The sequence below is a fragment of the Oculina patagonica genome, chromosome 1 (assembly GCF_052425735.1).
Source record: "Oculina patagonica isolate OP01 chromosome 1, crgOcupat, whole genome shotgun sequence".
Lineage (NCBI taxonomy): Eukaryota > Metazoa > Cnidaria > Anthozoa > Scleractinia > Oculinidae > Oculina > Oculina patagonica.
In genome coordinates, this window is record NC_135758.1 from 45216543 (window position 1) to 45229454 (window position 12912).

Genomic DNA, 12912 nt, shown 5'->3' on the forward strand with positions numbered 1-12912 from the left:
CCTTCTCCAAATTAAAGTAAACCACAAACCCATCTCTCCTTAAGTGTTACACTATTTTCACCCTTCCGCAATCTGGAAACGAAACACTATTTCTTTTTGAAATAGCTGCTTGTTGACAATAATTCAGCAAGTAAGCACACACTACCAAATTCTGTGATCATAAGTGAGACCCTTTGCCTGGGGCCTTGCCATGCTGATGAGTAACAAGGACGAAACAGTTCTGTCGCAGGATCAATTTTGATTGTTTTTTAAAAACAACAAAATGGCTGGAAGTTAATCATCAAGAAGTTCATTGAGTCATGTTTTTGACATGTGCAATGCAAGGGTCTAAGAGTTAGCACACTGTACTCCAGGTTCAAGCCCTCAAAGTACCTACCTTCACCCAGATATGAATATCATAAATTTAATGCTAAGATATGAAGTGACCCAGTATGGGTCACTTAGCCAGCATTTGACTGACGAAGACTTCACCAGTAGCACAGAATGTACTTCTACTTAGATTTCCAAGGAGTACTCTTATGGGTTTAAGGTAAAGCCAAATTCTCAAAATAAAAATAATAGAGGTATGATATCCAGTTAGAAGAACAACATGCAATATTTATTCAATATTTCATACAGTACACAACTAATAGACATAATTTATTTTCTAACAAAGGTAAAATGTCACAAGATCAAGAACATTGCTGCATCATAGGGAGGAGACCAAAACGGTCCTGGGTTGCCTAGGAAAGCCATGAGATCTTTAACCCTCTCAACCTTTTGAAGAAAGAAAAGGAATGTCTTTACATGTACTCTTGACCACATTTAGAACTTCCCTTGAAAATGACAGCACCTGTAGTTTAGCAGGCTTCTGTTCTTATCAAATATTAAACAATACAGCAGTCACTCCATGACAAGTGGCGTCAGGAAGACCTGCGCCTAGTCAGTTCACTTAGTTCCTTGAGGTGGAGCCAGGAGACCGCCAACCTTGCTAGCTGCCCGTGATGGAGCAAATCCTAGAAGTTTCTGGATATTCTTTAAAAAAAGAGACATATCGAAAACATTAGATAAAAAGAAAGGAACATTATTACCGGTATTTGTTTCCTATCCCATTTTTCCTCAGTTCTCAAATAAAGTCAGGCACAGTCTTTGCAAAACTACAGCTAAATTTAAATTTCACCAATGGTCAATGTTTTATTTATCAAATTTGAGAACTCTTAGTGTATAAATGCACAGTGAAGCATGCAGTCTTGTTTTAAGTTTATTTCTTTTAGACATTCCAGTGAATTTTCTGTCTTTGGGACAGAGGCATAAGTCAAGTCAAGTTTTCAGACATTTGTCTAAAAGATCCTATGAATTTAAAACTTGCTTAAAAATCTTACTGTCAATATTTGACAGTCGTGCCAAGAGAAGCGTACCCGCCTAGAGTACATTTTAGTGATCATTTTGGTGATCACTAATGCGAAACATTGTCTGACACCCCTTCAAACTTGAACTTAATAGATGCAACAAACGGTAAAAAAAATTCAATTCCTCTCGCCTTTCCTTTACTGACTTTTCTTCAAATCAGGCGACTGTGATCAGAAACCAAATTTTGTTTCGAACATTGATCTGTCCTGATGTTTTTAATAAGATGAATGCATTTTTGAATTGACTTACGGATTCAAATTTCAAATAATCAATTCATTAATGTACTCTAGGGAGGTACGCTTCTCTTGGCACGACTGTAAACAGCGCTCAGAAAGTCTAAAATAACGTTACAGTAATGCTTTGGCTCTAGACTCATTAATTTCTTGCTTTTCTCTGGGTTTTCACCAAGCGGTATTTGCACCCCAGCAATAGGGCAAAAAATCCACTAACAAGTGGCATAATTATATAGGTAATAATAATAATAATAATAATAATAATAATAATAATAATAATGGTTTATTTGCATTCCAAATAACAACTTTGGCTCTTCTATGCAAATTATAAAAACTAAGATATGAGACTAAGATATATAATAAAATATGATAAAAAGTTATGATATAATGTACAATAATTTGCTAAAAAAAAAAAAAAAAAAAGATTAAGCTATAGTAAAAATATACAATGAGTTAAGATAATATGAAAAATTGTAGGATAAAATGAAATTTTTTATATACCGGTAGGTTAGAACTCAAAGAAGATTCAACACAAACCTGTCTTACGGACATGGTGCAGAGAATGTAGAGGAAGATAAATGAGCAGTCTGTGAAATCTGTTCCCATTAAATTACGGTGAGACAATCCTTGAAGCCATGAATGGGGAACAAATGGCAGCTTAGCAACCACTCTGCCATCAAAACTGAAATTTTACAGTGGGAATATGTGAGAAAGGAATTAATTATACACATGATAAATGATTACTTCTTAAGCGAACATTTTTAAAGGCTCACCAAAGCATTATGTAAACATTTTCTTTAAGAAAAGTCCACAAATTTGAATACAGAAATTTCCAGATAAAAACCTTCACCTAACAGTACCATTGTGGTATCAGGCCAGTCTATTTATTTCCATTAATTTAGAGCTCTAAACTTTAAATTGGAAGTCTTTTATTGGAAAAATCATGGCCACATACACTGTAACAAACAAGGATGATTTTCAAGTATTGTAAAATGACACTTTGATACAAAGTGAGATAAACTTGGAAAAAGTGGGGCCGTCATTTTTTTAAGTTTACCCGAACACAATCCATTTTAATCTTCTTTAAATTTAGCCCATCCATGTCCCTTTTTGTCCTTTCTGTGTTTCTTTTGAGTTCTTCTACTGTTTTTCTATGACCAGTTGGTCAACCGCCGCCTGGTTAGCTCAGTTGTTAGAGCGCCGGACTGCTGTGCGGGAGGTCGTGGGTTCAAACCCCAGACCGGACCAACACTCAGGGTCTTAAAATAACTGAGGAGAATGTGCTGCCTTTGTAATTACATCTGCAAATGGTTAGACATTCTAGTCTTCTCGGAAAAGGACGATAAACCGTAGGTCCCGTCTCCTGTATCTTAACTCTTATAACATGGGACGTTAAAGAACCCACACACTATTCGCAAAGAGTAGGGCACGAAGTTCCTGGTGTTGTGGTCTGGCCTTTGTGTAGTAAATTACAGTATGTGTACAACGCATTTGAACATTACATATGAAAAATGTGCTATATAAATTGATTATCGTCATTAATTGATTATCATCAATGCTGAAATTGCTTAAAATTGCATGACATGCCCCTTGCCCAAATTTAGCAAAAAATCTGGCAATATTAGGTCAGATCAGTGACTTGATTGCAGGCAATCAGGACAGTACACCAGCAATTTGTGCAGATTTACTTACATGGAATTAAACATGCCAATGAGAGCTGTGAAACAGAATCCAATGGCAAATATGGATTTCATCTTAACCTGCAAAAGAATTGCAAATATCACAATGAACTAGTCTGAACTATTTCTTACTGGCACGCATTAGTGAAGTTTTCAATTGAGTGTCGTAAAACCAAAACCAAAGTAATTACTCTGGCCAATCACAAAGGACACTGACAATCCAGTGAACCAATCAAAACTCGAAGCAAATACATGTAGCTCGCACAAAGCGCGGGAAAACGTGCGTGAGCAAATCACGATTGGTTTTGGTTTTAGTTCTGATTGGCCAAGAAAGTGGCGCAAGATTTTTAAGCCAAACACTAAGCGTAGCAGGGCTCGACGTTGCGACCTGTGGGGTCGCCAATGCGACTGGATTCGATCCGGTGGCGACTAACTTCCAACGCTTGGTCGCCAATCTGGCCACTAAGATTTTTAGGTTTTTGTTATTTCCTTAGAACCCTAATGAACAGATTGAATGTTCATTCAAACCGGCGAAGAATTTCATTACGTATTTTACGTAGAAATCCGTTGAAACTGCCCTTATCTTAAACTGATTATTTACTTACTTATTAAAATTACAAGCAGTGGCGAAACGCAAAGTGAAATCGACATCTTTCCTCGCGTTGAGTACATTCAGGAAGCCAGCCGGAAGCCACATTTTTAAAAAATAGTTTCTAAAATGAAATGTTCTGCTAAATAAACAAATTTACCGTTCGAAAGTGTGAACTATGGTCTTAGTGTATTCAAGAATTCTCACGTTGGATTTAACATTACAAGCTTTCCGTAAGTTGTTAAACAAGATTGGAAATTAAATTCCATTTTGGAATGTCGCGTTTTGGATAATTACACTGACCGCGCGTGTATTCTCATAATGAGTCCCGATGTTCTTTTATTTTGTTTTTAGCTTTATATTTTGGTTGGCAACAGTGGTTCCGAAGAATATGGGAATTTAAGAATAATGGAGTGTGCTGTTGAATCGTAAACAACACACGCATTAGCATATTTGCAATTGGATATCGGATTTCGCCTTGTCTGGCCCGAACGCAAACGAAATATTATATTCTTGTCATCGCTATTCTTAAGTTTTCCATGTTCAGGATATTAAAGGTCAATGGACTTAAAGACTTAAAGTTATGTTTGTCTTTCGTGCAACGCACTTCAATTTCGAATGAAAACAAACATCAGTTTTGAGGCATTCCCGTGGTTTTTACGCATCGCTGCCTGTTCATTCATTGCCGATGTTCGGCTCGGCCCGGCTCATGAAAGACCATGAAAAGCTATCGGACTGCTTGGAGTTGATTTCTAGCTCAATAAAAACTGCTTTATCGATAACAAAAATTTGCAGCCTGTAACAATAATCAAACAAATCAGGGAAAAACCTCCAATTCCCACGGCATGCAAATTGAGTAAGTCTCAACACACGTAACTCTGGCGCGTAGTCGTTACACATTAATGAGCACGAAAACCCTGTGGCGCACGTACTGCTTTTATTGTTGAAAAATTTTTGGCGACTAGAAAATGTGTGCTGGCGACCAAAGCTGAAGACTTAGGGGCCAGCTGGCCCCAAGGTTTTTTTCTGAAAGTCGAGCCCTGCGTAGCAATGCAAAACCAAAGCAAACACAACTTACTTTCAACACTCAAGTGAAAACTGCTCTAAGACTGGAGAGTTATTCTGATTGACTCAATTTAGCACCCAGGGCACTTACTTTGTTTGGGAGCACAACAGACAGAGCTTGTTAAAACAGGGGAACTTAGTACAAATGGGGCACATAAATGTATAATGAAAAATGAATCTTTCCTTTGAAGGGATTATACCCTCAATTAAAAGAAAACAACAGTCCAGACACTTAGGCTTTGTTCTCACTTGGTAGCTGGGCACGGTGCCCAAGTAAAATTCTGGCTGGGCACTATATGAACATACAGTTTTTTGAAGTGCCCATGCCAAAATTTGGGCACAATGCAAAATTTGTCTGTCGAGACGTTGTACTCAGGCACTTAATGGTACTTGGGTACTTTGGTTTTCTGTGTGTGAAAACAACGCTGTTTTAAGCCGGTGCTCAGGTACCAGTGCTCGGGCACTAAGTGTGAACACAGCCTTACCAGTTGTTTTGTAAAATGGAATGATTTGCGCCATTTAGAAGGAAGATACATTGTATACCATGTTGAAATAATTTCAAAAACTCTGATGGTGTCATAACAGTAGCGGGTGCTTTTTAGCAAAACCAAATTCAAAGCAAAGGTGCTCATTAGATAAAGTGCGCTAATTGAATCCAAGGCTGTGCTCTAAGAAAAATTACAAGGAGCCCAAAGGTCCCAAACTATGAGATCCAGGGTGCCCAGCATAAAGCTTATATGAAAGAAATAAGATTATCTGGTCGCCCAAAGACAAAAGTTAGTCACCTGAGGCACCCGGGCACCCTTAGAGCACAGCCCTGGAATCTTTATGATAAAATACAATCATGTAACATGCAACAAGTTTTATATACAGTGTACACTGGTCACTTACCATGGAAAGGTCTCTGTTATGGTTTTTAAGTTTTTCTTCAACTCTTTCTAACAAGAGAAAGATGAATACATTTTAAGTTGATTCATTGTGAAATGTTGACTCATCGTAAAGTTCACTCATCCTAAAAGCTGTCAGCGGAACAATAAAATAAATTTACATTTACTAGAGAATGCTTACCCATTTTCTTTTTTTGGCCTCCTCCTTGCCTGGGAAGATCTGAAATGTTCTCTTTTCTCTTTTCCACTGAAATTATATAAAAGAGTATGTTACTATATAAATACATATACAGCCAAACCTCTATTAAGAGGCCACCCTTGGGGAAATGGTAACTCAGGGTTGGCTGCTTAATAGGAGTTTAGTCAGAAATGAGAATACAGCACGGTCGTAACATCACTCCATTGCCAAAAAATCAAAACATCATGACTTAGCTTAGTGACAACGCAATCACATCAAGATGATTAGAAGTGTGAATTTTTAAAATTTGAACTCTTATCTGTCATTAGGCTGTTGAAAATAAGGCCAAACTACATGTATAAAATTCTTGGTGGTCGCTTAATAGAGGTAAAAACAATGGGCAAATACTCCAAGGGAAGGCCGAAAGGTGGCTGAGACCGCTTAATACTGGCAATACCTTCAGGAATTTTATAGCTGGCCATTAAATATGGGGTGGCTGCCTAGTGGGGGTTTCACTGTAGCTATGTGCAACATAAGTAGTTTACCCCTTTATCTAGATGTGTTAAACTCGAGTCAGGTACAAAAACATGACTACAATACAGAATAAACTATAACAGTGTACAAATAATTTATGCTTCACTCAACAAGTAAACATGTCCATAACATTCAGTTTTAAACTTACATCTTTTACTATCCTTCTCAACCTCTGCAGTTAACTTTTTGTACTTGTCTGTTCTGTAAACCAGCAAGTAGGTAATTCCTTTAAAACAAGACAAATAAGAGTTACTGTATGATCAGGAAAAAAATAAAAAAAAAGGCGAAGGAGAAGGATAAATAAACTTGCCTAGCTTCCACACTAATTTGTAGACCCATGTACAACACAACTTTAATTCTCACTCAGGAGGTATCATGGCCTAGTACAGTGGCGGATTCTTGCCTTTCATGTAAGTGGGGGACCAATCATCCAGACCCTGGTACTGTATAAGGGGGGGGTTCTTGAAAATGATTTTTCTCGGCCCTTTAGGCTTTAGTTTGGCCTAAAATAAGGTGGACCCTGGGTCCCTCCTCTAGATCTGCCACTGTGATATAACACCAACTTTTGGTAAAAACAACAAACATTACATGAAAAGTTTTGATAGTACAAGCTTTTGCTCTTGATTTCTATGAGGTGAAATCTCAAGCTGGTTTTTGTTATAGCCTTAGAGAACAGTCCTTTTATGGCAGCATAAACAACAGACAAATAAAAGCTTCTTCTTCAGGTACTGAAAATAATTTGAACAAACTGTGTAAACACTGTTTTGCAAATTATTGTATTTTGCAGGTCCGGATAATCTGCGAGCCAGCGAGCCATGCGAGTCATTTCGGTTAGCCTAAATAGCACTTCGGTTAAACTTAATAGCACTCTGGTTAACCCACAGTTAGCTTAGGTAGTTTGCGGTTAGCCTTTTATTGAGATTAGGGATTTCTGGCTCGCATGGCTTGCATGCCTCGCAAGTCATGCGAGCCATTCAAGTTAGCCTACATACAGCTGTATCACTCCGGTTAGCCTAAATAGTACTCTGGTTAGCCTACAGTTAATTTAGGTAGCTTGCTGTTAGCCTTTTATTGGGATTTGGGATTTCTGGCTTGCATGGCTCGCTGGTTTGCATATTATCCTAACTCTATTTTGCCATTAAATTTAAAAAAAAATAATAAATTGTTTGTTCTCTTTTGTTTCTGTTATTTCTGTGTCAGGTTAAAGAAGATGCCTCAAAAGACCAGCAGCTCTTACATTTTTGAATCAAAATACATGTACATGTAAGTGACTACCACAGTCAGAACTAAGTTTTGCAATTAATTTGTGAAAGAAGTTTACTATTGAAAGAGTGTTAAGAACTTAAGGTTGGTACCAAGCTTTAGATTCTTCAGTTGCTATCATGTGATGATGAACAGAAATCAAGCTTTAAATCCATTTAAATAAAACCAGGTAAGTCAGATAACCACAGATTAAAACAAAAGCAAAGCAGTTTACAAGCCATGCATGTGGAAGTGTTTTCCATATTAATACAGTCCAATACTGATTTTATTGTCCAGTTCCAGCCTGCTATAAAATACACAATTTGCATTCTTAAATAAATAAAAGACACTTACCTTCGGATAGTAGAGCAGTAGCTACTGAAATAAAGAGTATGAGGATAGCATCGGCTAACATTTTAACGCCAAATGAACAAATAGATGCAACAAAATGCAGTTTCACGAAGAAATCAAGATGGCGGATAATTATTATGAGCCCGCATGCAAATGTCAGTTGTTATACGCTTGATAACATGCGCACATAATTCTAATTTTCCCGGGAAAACCACCACGAGGGTTGTGCAAATTTGCAACAGAATTTTTTTTTGAGCATAAAAATCTACTTTTCATCATGCCTTGTATAGAAGACTGGCTCACAGACCCGTTAAGCGTCGCTGAAGGTATATTCACCGAAGCAGGCAAGCCAGATCATGAGAGAGTTCGCGAGTTCTTCACCACTCGATTGCAAAACAACGACGCACTCAAACGAGTGCCTTCGTTGAACGACATTCCCAGTCATTTGCTGAAATCGAAGAGTCTTGTAAGGTTTAGATGCATGGTGCAGGATATGTTCGACCCAGAATTCTACCTTGCTGTTTATGAAACCGTGAACAAAGCGGACAATTCGTCGAATTTACGGTGCGGCATGTACCAAGACATGATGAACTGTCCTGAAAATTTCGAGCTTCGCCTGGAGTCGCCGAGAAATGTGACCAAAGAACGGCAAACATTTTACTGTGTACCGATCCCCGGTGAGACTGAATGGGCAAAGAAAACGTTTGCAGGAGAAAACGTGGCTTCGGGTTTGCAATCACAAGCAACACAGAGGAAAAGCCCAGGAGTAAAGAGAGGTCTTGATGAAGAAATGGACGAAGGGACTGTTTCTGTACAGCCTGGTAAGTTGAGTCAGGTGCTCCTGGTTTGGTGCAAATCAACAGAAATCGAGCATATTTTTTCGGCCATGATATAATATGTAGAAATGTAGCTAAAAGAAGTATGAGTTATCCGATTTTGGTGTCTTAAGGCATTGGAAAGCTATGCAATGCATATGTACATGTATTTGAATCGCTGTGGGGGGTGGGAGGGGGGAGTTTATCTTCTGAAATGGACTCTGTGCAGCTAAAAGTCAGATAGTACAAATTTTGCTATGCTAGGGGAAAATGCTGGGACATTCAAGACAAAGAAAAGCTTATTTTTGTGATTCTGGAAATGAAACTTTGATCTCCTTGATCCAGGACTCATTATTTTTTCCACCCGTGAACTGTGTCAGAGACCCCCTGATATAAACATCTTCTCACAGATACTAATCTTAAAAAATCAAAACCTTGGAAATTGCCACCAAAACTGGTCACCCACACCAAAAAAGAAAGCTCTGCTGAGTGACAGATGATGTCAAAAATTAATACCAAAACATAATCTAATTGAGTATCAAACGTGGCATTATTCGTTATCAAATGTTGAATTTTAGCAGACCGTAATGACAACTTTTGTGCTCAAAATGTTCTCAATAAACACTGAGTACAGGCAAAACTTTACACCGGAAGTGATACAAGTGAACTTGCAAATGAATATCAACACAGATTTTTAGCTTATTTTAAGTTCTGATTGTTTATATTAGAGGGCCACTGGTTTGTCAGTTTTTTACTGTTATGTGTTAACCCTCTATAAATAAAGTTGATTATTATTATTACAGATTAGGGTCAATTTGTCGGAAGAAGTATTTATATCCAATCTTTCCGCCATTTCGAAACCAGAATGTGTTGAACTTTTGGCGTGAAACTTGCCGTTACAGTCCGCCAAACTTCAACTTTTGACGACAAATCATGCCACATTTGATACCCAATTAGATCATGTTTAGGCGACAAGTGTTCACGCTTAGATGCAAGTGACGGCATTCCTGGAATTTTTTTGAAGCCAATTGTGTTTGTTATCCTTCAAATATTTTCAACTAAGTCTTTCAGGTTGTGGCCACACTGGCCAATATAAAAATAATGATTTTGGCATTTAGAACTCTGGCCATATTTTTCAGTTGTAATATTACCGGGTAATTAATTAATTTTAAATTTTTCTTTGGACAAACAGGTGAATGCAAATGCAAACTGGGGATATTTTTAAATAAGGGATATTGTTGGTTTAAAATCCTTGTAATAGTTTTTGCTCACTGTTGCTCTAAACACATCATGTGAAAGAGTGTTATCCTTAATTTTTCAAAATTTGCATTTAATATTCAGACATTCAGTTCTCACTCCAACTTACAGTAGTTGTTAAATTGAATAGTACTAAATATTTTGAACAGACTAGCACAATTCATGGACACCAGCATAATTATTATCATCTTATGGTTATAGTTTCAAAAAGATTTGTATTAATTTTCCCATTTTTTCAGATTATGTATGTATGTATGATAATGAGGATGAGACAATGAAAAATAAAAATCAAACTGCTTTGAAAAATTTTAAACCAAAGATAAATTTAAACATCAACATACATCATGCATATGTATACCTCCCAGTTTTGATGGTGTCAAATGACAAACCAAGACCAATTGCACACAAGAAAAACTATTTAATTAATTACTATTTAAAGTACAGTATTTCACTTAAAAACACAGCATTCATGTAACTAGTTTGATGTCAACGTTCAGTGTTAAAATCTAATGGATTTGAATTTTTTCCTTCTTTCAGGTTTGCAAGTTTCCAATGGTGCCCACAATGATGAAGCTAAAAGAGCAAGACCCACTGAAACAGCAGGCAGCAGTAATGTTCCATCCAATCCATTGGACACTGATTTAAATTTTCCTCTGCCAGGTGAGCGTGGCCCAGCTTGTCTTGTTCACCTCTACGATCAGGAGAGCACTTTTAAGGTGAATGACATGGTTGAGTTCATCGGTGTGCTGTCAGTCGATCCTGGTCTTGCTGTGTTCCCTGATCATGATATGACAGAAGGTGATGTGCAAGAGCAGTTGGGTCCTACCCCTGATGACCTGATCACTCCAGAAGAACAAGCCGCTCATCATCCACCACCATCTCTTGTGCCACGGCTTCATGTCTTAACATCTCGCCGTCTTACCCACTCTAATCCAAATATCCCCAACGACATCAAAAGGGAATCTTCGACTAACATTATGCAGCAGTTGGCAGATGTTAGAGGTGAGCTGTTGTCTTTGCTGACCCAGGTTATGTATGGTGATGGCCTAGCAGCAGAGTATATGCTTCTTCACTTGGTCTCCTCAGTGTACAACTGGACTGGAATAATGCCTGTTGGAAAATTTACATTGAACGTCAGTGGGTGCCCACCCTCGCAGTCATTCCCACAAGAGTTGTACAAACTAATGGAGCAACTAGTCCCCAAGAGTCACTTCCTGTCCATGACACTTAACAACATGAACACCTTGAACTTTGTGCCAAAGAAGGACTACACAGCAAACCGACTAAAGAGCAGTGTGCTCCAGTTATCAGACAGCACAAACATAGTTTTGGATGAGACGGCTTTGGAAGCTGGTCAGCTAAATGGAAATGGCGTAAAGAATGTGACAGCCCTGGAGAATGTCATCTCATGGCAAAAACTGGAGTACGACTTCAATTATTATAAAGCAGAGTTCACCACAAATCTGTTGGTGCTGATTCTGTCAGAGGGAAAGTCCCTTCTTCCTTCCGATTGCCATTTGGTACTCAGGCACAATGAAGCATCTCAGCCTGCGGAGAGAGTTCTGAGCAGTACGTCTCCAGCTACCATGGAGCGCATGCGAGCCTTCTTGGGCGTGGCACGACTGGCAGAGTACTCATTGACCCCTGAGATGCAAACAGTTCTTCAGGATGACTTCGTAAAGAGCAGGCAGAAGGATCATAACAACATGACGGCAGAAGACTTCCACCTCTTACTATTGCTGTCACGGCTTATGTCTCTGAGTCATGGACAAAACACTCTGACATCAGAGATGTGGATCCATGTCAAACAGATGGAAGCAGAAAGAAGAGCACGACTTGTATCTGTCAGTTCTCAAAACTAAGTCATGTTGTGAATTCCAAGGAACTGGAAGAATGACGTATCACCAATGATTGCATTCACAACAACCTGACTGTGCATAATTTTTTGAACAAGAAAAAAAAAACATCACAACTTGTATTTCTGTGCCTGTATACTAAGCACTAATTAAGTTTAAACATGGATTGATGGACATAGAGCTCTAGGTTATAATGTGACGGACAGGCACAAGTTTAACCTACCGGTACTATAAACTACATACCGATATATTATATTTACTGTATTTAAAGCACATGAACACAAACAAAAGGTTTCATTGCTTTCAATTTGTGTGAGCGGAACTTTAACTTGCTGTCTTTATAAGTGTTGGTACAATGTAGTTTTCTCAGGGTTTTGGACATATAAATAGTACATGTTCATATTAAAGTCCTTTTTGTGAAATAACTGTGAAATTATGATATACACTTTAAGAACTTTTTTTCATGTTTTGAAGCCTGCAGCACAACCATGTTACACTATATTATTTCTGCTACAGTGACTTAATGGTAGACACAGAGATACAGTGGTAACTGTAATAAATATGAACTTTGCATTAGGTCCTTGGGTTTCCACAGGAAAGTTAATTAAGCTCTCTTATTGCATTTTTTTTAAAAAAAAAAGAAGAAAATATGCAAACTCTGAAATTCAAACCTCGACAAACAGTTTACACTTTTTGCTGCCATCAATCATATTAGCAGACCTCATGGGAAACAGAAGTTCACTTTACTGGGTCAAAAGGTCATGTCAGCTGCCTGTCGTTGGTCGATTTGGATCCATTTTGTTTGGTTCTGTTTTTCCAGGTTCCTTGGCTGTCACC

General features: G+C 38.0%; 2 protein-coding genes across 2 annotated transcripts; one reads left to right on the top strand and one right to left on the bottom strand.

Moving 5' to 3' along the window:
• Positions 1–576: 576 nt before the first annotated feature.
• Positions 577–8276, bottom strand: LOC144634225 (calcium load-activated calcium channel-like). The gene is made up of 7 exons (XM_078493123.1): positions 8151–8276; positions 6703–6780; positions 6024–6089; positions 5847–5893; positions 3315–3382; positions 2160–2304; positions 577–1014 (listed from the first exon to the last, which is right to left on the bottom strand). The coding sequence occupies exons 1-7, from the start codon at positions 8209–8211 to the stop codon at positions 928–930; spliced, it is 552 nt and encodes a 183-aa protein (XP_078349249.1). The 5' UTR covers positions 8212–8276; the 3' UTR covers positions 577–927.
• An 89-nt stretch (positions 8277–8365) lies between these two features.
• On the top strand, positions 8366–12668 carry LOC144633576 (mini-chromosome maintenance complex-binding protein-like). Its single transcript, XM_078492424.1, has 2 exons — positions 8366–8968; positions 10757–12668. The coding sequence occupies exons 1-2, from the start codon at positions 8425–8427 to the stop codon at positions 12079–12081; spliced, it is 1869 nt and encodes a 622-aa protein (XP_078348550.1). The 5' UTR covers positions 8366–8424; the 3' UTR covers positions 12082–12668.
• Positions 12669–12912: the final 244 nt, after the last annotated feature.